We start from the raw sequence: 9,323 nt of genomic DNA, 5'->3' as shown, positions 1-9,323 counted from the left end.
TTGCACATATATTTTTTTAAAAATTGCACATATATCTTAGATGTAATTAATGAGTAGGTATGAAATATAAGATATAATATACAAGCATATTTAGAGATGTGGAATATCAAACCCTGATTAGACTATCTCACCCATTCTCATACAGGTTCTAGACAAAAGAGTTTTTAAAATTATTTAGCAGTTAAGTTTACAAAATACCTCTGGGAGATAATGTATGTTATCATATGTTCCACCAATGAGTGCAGCTACACTTTAAACTATTTTCAGAGTTAGGATTAAGTAATATTATTTTCTATATTTCATGAGAGTGTCACAATGTTAAATAATTTACCAGAATTCACATAAAGTTAGCATTGTTTTTGTCTCCACTGTGGGGAAAAGGTTAAAAAACAAGAAAAAATTTTTAGGGATTGCAGGGGGCCTTTTAATTAGATCCTAGGGTGATTAATACATTTTTTAAAAAATCAGTGTTTTTTGTTTTGTTTTTAGAGAGACAGAGAACTTGAGTGGGGAAGAGAGGTAATATTAAGCAGGCTCCACGGTCAGCTCGCTGCAGGGCTTGATCCCATGACCCTGGGATCATGACCTAAGCCAAAATCAAGTTGGACACTCAACTGATGAGGCCACCTAGGCACCCCTAAAAATCAGTGTTAAATGGAATCTGCCTTCAGGTGCTTTTTACGTGTGTCCTATTATATGTACCAGGTTTATCTCATTTTAGGAAAGTGCACAAAAAAGATGGAATTAATGGTCTGAAAATTTAGTCAAGCATCTAAGAAACCCACTGAAAGAAATTTCGTAGTACTAACTTCAGATTCCTTTTCTGTTATAATAAAATGGCATTAAAAATGGCAAACTATTGCTTTCTCTGTATTAATTAAAATAATAATTTTGATAAAGATAGAAGGAAGGCAAATTCCTGTACCGAAAGCCAGCCAGAATAGAGTGACAGAGCGCTGGGGATATAAGTCTGGCTTGGTGACAGAGGGCCTCAAAATTTAAATTATATACATACACACATTGTGTGCATAGCAGGGGGCTGTGAATCATATATGTAGTCATGACAGAGAAATATCAGTGCCTCCTCCCACAATTCATGTTGCCAAAATAATGATTATGATAGTAGCAACACTCTCTTTGCCTTCTTGGATGAAGCCCAGTATGACACTTGGTAAGATTTAACTGGAGTAGGGTAGGCTTTTTATGATATTTGGCCAGGCTTTGTGCATATGTCTTTTACTTGACTTAAACACACACATGCTCTCTATTATAAATTATCAATAATATTGGGGTTTACAGTATCCCTTCTTTGAACATAAATAAAATAGCCCTATGACCCAGCAATTGCATTACTAGGTAGTTATCCAAAGGATACAAAAATGGTGATTCAAAGGAGCACAAGCACCCCAATGTTTATAGCGGCATTATCAACAATAGCCAAGTTATGGAAAGAGCCCAAATGTACAATAACTGATGTGGTATCTATATACAATGGAATATTATTTGGAGATCAAAAATAATGAAATTTTGCCATTTGCAACAACGTGGATGGAACTAGAGTGTATTATGCTAAACAAAATAAGTCAGAGAAAGATAAAAATCATATGATTTCACTCATATGTGGAATTTAAGAAACAAAACAGATGAACCTAGGGGAAAGGAAGGAAAAATAAGATTAAACCAGAGAGGGAGGCAAACCATAAAAGACTGTTAAATACAGAGAACATACTGAGGGTTGCTGGAGGGCTGTTGGGTGGGGGGATGGGCTAAATGGGTGATAGGGATTAAGGAGGGCACTTGTTGGGATGAGCACTGGGTGATACATGGCAGTGATGAATCACTAAGTTCTATTCCTGAAATCATTATTACACTATATGTTAACTAACTTGGATTTAAATACAATTAAAAAATTAAAAAGAAAAGAGTATTAGAAACTTATCTAATTTATCCTCATCAAATAAATAAAGGAAGGAAGGAAGGAAGGAAGGAAGGAAGGAAGGAAGGAAGCTTTCAATGGCCTGGAAACTTCCTTCTTTCTTATTCACCCAGAATGCCAATCAATCTTCACAGAGCAATCTTTTTGTTTTGTTTTGTTTTGAACAGGCTATTTGCAAAAACTCTCAGCAGTTTTCTCAGAAAAAAAATTCCACACTACTCATTTTAACACGACATGGAGATTTATAGCTCCATCCTGCCTATCCTGCTGTTATGCCCCACATTACTCTGCATGTACCTGCTGGAGGCCTCTCACTCAGCCCTCTCGCGCAGTGGTCTTGGTGTCCTTGTTCATGCCATTTCCTTCACTCAGGCTTTTCTTCCTCCTCCTTTCTCTGCATCCAAATCTTTTCCATTCCTCTAACTAAAATCCTGTCCCCTCTATGAAACTTCACCAGGCCACTCCAGGTCATTCTGGACCTCAATGTCATACTTTGAACAGTTGACTTATTCGAGTATTACTGGTAAAATATGAGGCATGGTGAAGTTTAAGCAAGACTAGGGCTCATGTTGTTTGAGTGGATTCTGACCATTGGACCCATCTCTGTGCCTCTCTTCTATTTCTCACTCTATCTCTATCTCTGTCTCTCTCTCACTCTTTTTTGTTTTTCTCATCTTTTCTCTCTTTTTTTCTCTCTCTCTCTTTTAAAGGTGAAGGGACATACTCCAAATGTGGAGGTACTTGGAAAGCCATGCTTTGAAGGGGGAAGCTAATAGATGGTAACTGGAGGACTGGAGCATCCAGTGTGGGGGCATATCCAGTCATTCCACCATCAACACAACACAATCCCAAATGCCAAGAGAGCTTCATTTATTGTTAGGACAATTCCCAAAGGCATATTACAGCCTGAGATTCTGAGAGGAAAAAAAACAAAGCCCTGAAAAACTAATTCAGTTCATCAAAGAAAATAATGACATGATATAAAATAAAATAACTGAAAAACATATATGGTATTGAGGTAGGGAGGTGATAAGAAATATAAACTTGGGAGGTAAGACATTTAGAAACAATAAAAGATATTTAAAGTTATGGAGAGAAGAGCAGTGCCTGCTTAAATCTGAAGAGAAGTAAGTTGAAGCCTTAGCATTGCCTGGAAGAAATACATTTTTTTAAAAAATTTTTTTATTTGAGAGAGAGAGAGAGAGAGAGAGAGCACCCTTAAGTGGGGGAAGGGAGCAGAGAGAGAAAGAAAGAGAATCTTAAGCAGACTTCACACTCTGCATAGAGCCAGATCCCACAACACTGGGATCATGACCTGAGCAGAAAATAAGAGTTGGAAGTTCAACCAACTGAACTACCCAGGCACCCCTGGAAGAAATATTTCTTAAATAAAAGTTGAGACAAAGCCACAAAAGATGCCCAGCCAAGCCACACACTGGGTTAAGAGAGAAGATATCAAAAGCACATTTCAAAGGGCATACTGAGTAATGTTGTTTCACTAGGGGCCCCAAATTTGCAAAAATTTCCAATCCTCTTGCTAAATCTGAAAGAGAATGAATTAAAAGCATGGAGATGTAAAAAACCTAAAAAACGAAAATCCTTATCCAAGCATTTAGATTTATAAATCTAAATGATCTAAGATTCTTAAATACTTTTTAAAAAAAATGTTTATTTTTTTAGACAGAGGGAGAGACAGAGAGAGAGAGAGTGCGTGAGCAGGGAAGGGACAGAGAGGGAGAGAGAATCCCAAGCAGACTCCTTGCTGTCAGCACAGAGCCAAAGGAGGAGCTGGATCCCAGGAAACAGTGAGGTCATGACCTGAGCCCAAGATCAAGAGTCTGATACTTAACCAACTGAGCCACCCAGGTAGCCCTGATCTAAGATTCTTGAATTAAGTTCTCTATGTTTTGTTTTCCCTGATGGTCTTTTTTTTTTTTTTTAAGGTTTTATTTTAAATAATCTTCACTCCCAATGTGGGGCTTGAACTCACAACCCTGAGATCAAGAGTCTCATACCCTATGGAATGAGACTGCCAGGCATCCTGTCTTCCTCCCTGGTTAAATAGAAAAACAAACACCAACATCAAGAAGAAATTTAAAGCAAGGATCACTTTTAAAATAGAGTTTCCTTACTCTCTCAAAATTAATGTGAAAAAGGAAAACAAAGGTCTTAGTTAATGGTTACTTACCATTATGTTTTTAGCTTTCTTTTGTTGAGTCATCAACTATTCTCCTCCCCCACTCCTTAGATTCCAGGGTCAACAGGCAACCTTTTATTAAATCATGGGACTGTGTTTGCTATGTTTGGTCTTGATCCAGCTTTTTTATTATCTGTGCTGTTGTTGTGCACTACACTGTTTTGTAGACACATCAGATAAAATGGGGAAACAAAACCGGGAGACTATTCCCAGACTATTTGCCAACTGATTTTAGACTGTTGCTGGGTGCTGGTATGCAAAATAATAAATAGTCTTTTATTCCTAAGTCTTGTAGAATAGAAATGGGGGGGGGGGGTTGTTAATTTCCGATTCTGTCAAATGCCTTCATTCTTCCTTTGCCTCAGTTTCCTAATTTAATAGTGTCCAGAATTTTTTCTTTTCTTCCCTAATTCTATGTAATGCAAATGCCTTCAATATTTTTCCATCATCCCATCATAACAAAAAGAGAAGCAGGAAGGATATATGTATAATCATTTATAATCCTCCAGATCTTGTTCTGGAATTCCTTAGTTTTCAATGGTAGTGTCTCAGGAAATCTATGAAACTATGCCAGTAGTTCACAAAGTAAACCTCACAGGGTTGATCCCTCATCAAGTGAGGGTCAGGGAGTATCAGTAAGGTGCGGCAAGACATATGGCTAGCTGGGATCAGAACTCACCAGAACTGGAATTCAACTCTTGGCCATTCTCAACTGAACTCTCAATTTTCAGTGGAATTTCAGAATGCCTAAGCAGACTTAGGGTCTGGATTGGGTTTCTGAGTCCAGTATGACCTTTGGAAACATGGTCTGAAAGATTTGACAATCTTGGGTTGTTTCACAGGGATTTTGGGGTCTGATTCTACCGAGTCTGGGACCTAACCTCATTCTGGAGCAGAGCCACATTCCCAAGGACCTCGGCCTCAACCTACTTCCTTCACAGTTGACCGAGGTCAGAGTTGACACAGCTGAAACATTCTACACTGTATCCACCTTTCTGGTGGAACAAGGACAGAGTGGGGGTGGAAGAGTACAAGATCAACCATTTGTTCAAAGAGCTACACAATCATTAACCCAGGTAACAGTGCAGGCCAGTATCCTCTCTCACATTAGTTATAAGAAGAATCTTTTCAAAATATAATTTTGCCTTACCCTGATTATTATTTTTAATTTTGCAGAAAATTACTAAAGACTCATCATTGAGTACCTTGCCTTTGAATCACAAATCATCCGGTGTGCACGTGGGTTTTGTTCAAATCTGCACCAGAGTGGAACATTTTGTTTTAGGAATGTGAGAAGTACGAAATACAAATCTGCCAAGAGTCTTCCTCCAAAGTGCTCTGGGATTAGGCAGGGTAGGTTTTGACCTTCCAAGGGAGGGGGTGAAGACATGGCAAGTCTGAGTCCGGTAACGCCCTTGGGTGAGGTCCCAGGAAGATAAAAGTAGTCAGATCACAAGGATAGATTGTATTAAACATTTCTGCCCTCCACTGGGCCAGTTCCATAATATAGAGAGGAAACGGAGGTGTGGACGCCCAAAACTTCCAGTCTTTGGACTTGCGGTGGGGGCAGCGAGCAGGAAAGGGCCTGCCTGCTACTGCCTGAGGTGAAGCCACTGTGCGCGGCGAACCCAGCAAAGTTCACCTGACTTCGTTACAAACCTGCAACATTGAGCCCGGAGGTAAACTGGGTGTAAAAGAACTCAGAACCGGAAAATCCAGGCCCGCACCCAACGAGCGCCCGTCCCCGCTCCCCGCCAACCGGCAGGATCCTGCGTGGGACCTAGGGCGGGGGCAGAGTCTGGCGCGGCGCCCGGCCCCGCCCCTCCCGCCTGCGGTCCCGCCCCTCCCGTCCTCCCCGCTCCAACCCCGCCCCCGGGGGTGCGAGCCGTCTCCGCCCTCGCCCGGGAGCTGTGAGGCTGCGGGAGCGCTGCAGCAGTAGCCGCCTCAGCAGCCGCGGAGCCGCTCGCTTCACCTCCGTCGTCGCTGAGCCGCTCCCGGCCGAGGAGGCTGCAGCCGAAGCCAGGAGCCCTCAGCCCTCGCCTCGAGCTCGCCGCCGCCCTCCGAGGGCGCCCCAGGCCGCGCCATGGTGAAGGTGACGTTCAACTCGGCTCTGGCCCAGAAGGAGGCCAAGAAGGACGATCCCAAGTGCGGCGAGGAGGCACTCATCATCCCCCCCGACGCCGTCGCGGTGGACTGCAAGGTCCGAGGGCCGGGGAGGTCGAGGGACTGGGAGCTCGGCCCGGCCCGCAGGGCTACGCGGGCCCCGGGGCGGCTTTGCGGTGGCGCGGGGGTGAGGGCGAGGGTCCCCGGGAGGGTCTCCGGGCTCTCCTTCTTCTGAGGCTGCTCCCCCTTGCGTGTCCGGCCGCAGCTTCTCCTTTGTAAGAAAGTGCGTGTGCAGGAATCGGTGCTTAACACGGGATCGGGGGCTTGCGAGGCCTGGAGAGAGGGATCGAAGAATTGTGCCGAGTTCACGGTCGTTGTGCAGTCGGGGGAAGGTGCGTTGGGTCGTGACTGGGTTCGTTCCACCTGGAGACCGGCGGCGACATGCAAAACAACAAAAACAACCACAGAGTTTGGCACTTCCTCCCAGTGTAAATAATGTGCCTAAAATGGCTGACATCATTACAAGCCTAAACCTCTGTTGCTTCCTACTTTCGTTTCCAGGCTGAACAGCACTTGGACTAAGTCCAGCTGCTGTAAGTCTCTTAATTTTAAAAGCATTTTCTTTACTTCCTTTTTCCACGGCCCTTCGGTATTGGCAGGTGAACTTCACTTTGGGGTCTGGAGAGGGGGGGCTGAGGAACGGGTGACGGAAGGAAGCGAAATGACGATCTTTTCAGAGTAGCCTTTGGCTACTGATTTTATAGTTAAAACAAATATTCCCGGTAAAGATCCGTAATTACTGTGTACATGTTAGTGTCAAACCGACAACTGGTTTTTCAATTATATAAGCGTCTTTATGAGGACCCCTTACGATAAGTGAAACTAAACGGGAGAAACTTGTCCAAGTCCCTTATAAAATTCTCCTTTATTTCGCAAACTCCCCCTTTTAGTCCTAATTAAAAATCAGGAGTGGGACCATAATTGTGGTAGCTTTTAGCGGCTTACAATAATAAATCATTTAGAATACGATTGTAATTGTCTCAAGTTAAAAAGGAAAGACTCCTAGCCTATTTTCTACGAGATCTTCGGGCTGCAAAAATTCAGTCCTCTAGAAATTAGCTGTAGAAGTTATTTATGCTGCACAACTTACTTTTTCCTTAGCATTTTTCAAGACGTGTTATCAGTAGGGCACACTTAGTTTTTACTTAAAATACAATAATTGTGTGCCGGTGTGAGTAATAAGTTATTTTTTTTATATGGTTTAGTGAAAGTTACTATTGAAAAATATGGCACTGACATACTATAAAAAATTTGAGATTGTGTGAAGCTGGATGTGCCTGTACTTATTTTTTGGGAATGTTCTAGTTAAAAACAAAAACATCAGGGGTTGATTTTTAAATGACTGCCTTGCCTTGAAATAGGAACAGTGAACTGATTCCCTAAAAGGATTAAGAGTTTTGGTATTGGTATTGTTTTTCTGAATCCATTGCAAACAGTCTTGGTCTTAAAAGAAAATGTTTGGAATGCACAGAGGATAATTCCAGTGGCAAATTATTATCCTAGCTCTGTGTTTATTTAACATTCATTGCACCTAAAATAGATTGTCAAGTGCCCTGTCATAACAGTCACAGTCTCAGATACATATAGAGATTTTAATCGTATTATGTATCTTTTAAAAAATCCTATAAATAAATATAATTCCTCCCGTTTAAAAAAAGGGAGGGAGAAAGCATCAGATGATGTCACTTCAGAGAGCTTTTCTCTGTTTCTCTGTACTGAAGAAGATTTGAAACTCTGGATGAACGACAGAATTAATTTGCTAGGCAGCTTTAAATCTGACTTTTAACATTTTCTGTCATTTCTGAAATGTTAACTTTGTTTTCAGATTTTCAGAATTTCTCGCAGTTTCACCATAGGCTAATTTTGTTTTCCCAGCAGTTGTGAAAAAGTAGCCATTGGTAGCTCTGTGCTTTGTTTTCTATTTTCTTTTTCTATTTGCTTTCTATTTTCTTAGATCCTATATCTAAATAAAAATACTTGAACTAAGCTGTGAGGGCCAGAGTATTCCTTTGTAACCACACAGCAGTCATGGATGAATAGGCAGATAAAAAAATGACTAATTCTTTTTCTAGCAATAAGCTCAAAGACTTCTTTTCTTCAGTGAGTGACAAAATATTGCTCTACATTAAAAGTAGAACCCGTATAATCAGTCACTTAACGGTAAATGAAGACTTTGCTTAGTAATAGACGTTGTGAAAGAACTTCTGATCTGCATCTTAGCTTGGGCTGTGATTACATAATGTGCTCTAGCTCCTTGGGGTGACTTTACCAGTAACCACTGGTTTGACTGCCCAGATTCTGCACCGAATCAGCCTTCCTTTTTTCCCCCTGGGGCATTTCCTTGCCTGCCTGGTTGGTTGAGAGAATCAAGTAAAGCTAATTATGGACCAGAACTCCTGAACAAGACATTTTTAATACCTTTAAACCCTCCTGGACCTCAATGTCCAAAAGACATTTGTTTCTCAAAATGTACAGTTAAGGGTCACCTGCCCTGATGTCATTTTGGATTCTGGTTAAAAAATGCAGATTCTATTGGTTAGAATCTACCAAAGAATTCTGATCTCTACCATCAAGAATTCTGATCACTCCAGCCATCTGTCTTATGTAACACACATTCCAGTACTTTAATGTTGCTTCTGTCTTTTGCTGTTTCTTTAGCTCTTATTGCAGGTTCCATTGCCCCATTTTTCAGTCTTGTCTTTGCAGTAGCTGTCAACTCCCAACAGCCATGTCTCTTGATTATCTCAACTAGCTCGCTATTTACTATTCTTAATGTTTATTTATTTTTGACAGAGAGAGAGAGAGAGAGAGAGCGCGCGAGCGAGCGAGCATGAGCGGGGGAGGGGCAGAGAGAGAGGGAGACACAGAATCTGAAGCAGGCTCCAGGCTCTGAGCTGTCAGCACAGAGCCCAACGCGGGGCTCGAACCCACGGGCCACGAGATCATGACCTGAACTGAAGTCAGATGCTCAGCCAACGGAGCCACCCAGGCGCCCCTATTTACTATTCTTTCACTACATTTTCCCTT

The 9,323-nt window shown here is 41.8% G+C and overlaps 1 protein-coding gene across 1 annotated transcript in view; it reads left to right on the top strand.

Moving 5' to 3' along the window:
• The first annotated feature begins 6,041 nt into the window (after positions 1-6,041).
• ITM2B (integral membrane protein 2B) overlaps positions 6,042-9,323 on the top strand; it is a 28,118-nt gene continuing 24,836 nt past the window's right edge. Inside the window, exon 1 of the mRNA XM_049646930.1 lies at positions 6,042-6,333. Within this exon, the coding sequence (XP_049502887.1) occupies positions 6,217-6,333 (117 nt within the window). The 5' untranslated portion in view covers positions 6,042-6,216. The remainder of the gene's footprint in view (positions 6,334-9,323) is intronic.

The sequence above is a fragment of the Panthera uncia genome, assembly GCF_023721935.1.
Source record: "Panthera uncia isolate 11264 chromosome A1 unlocalized genomic scaffold, Puncia_PCG_1.0 HiC_scaffold_16, whole genome shotgun sequence".
Taxonomy (NCBI): Eukaryota; Metazoa; Chordata; class Mammalia; order Carnivora; family Felidae; genus Panthera; species Panthera uncia.
Note: the sequence above shows the minus strand (reverse complement) of the source record. Positions and strands in the feature narration are given on the sequence as shown.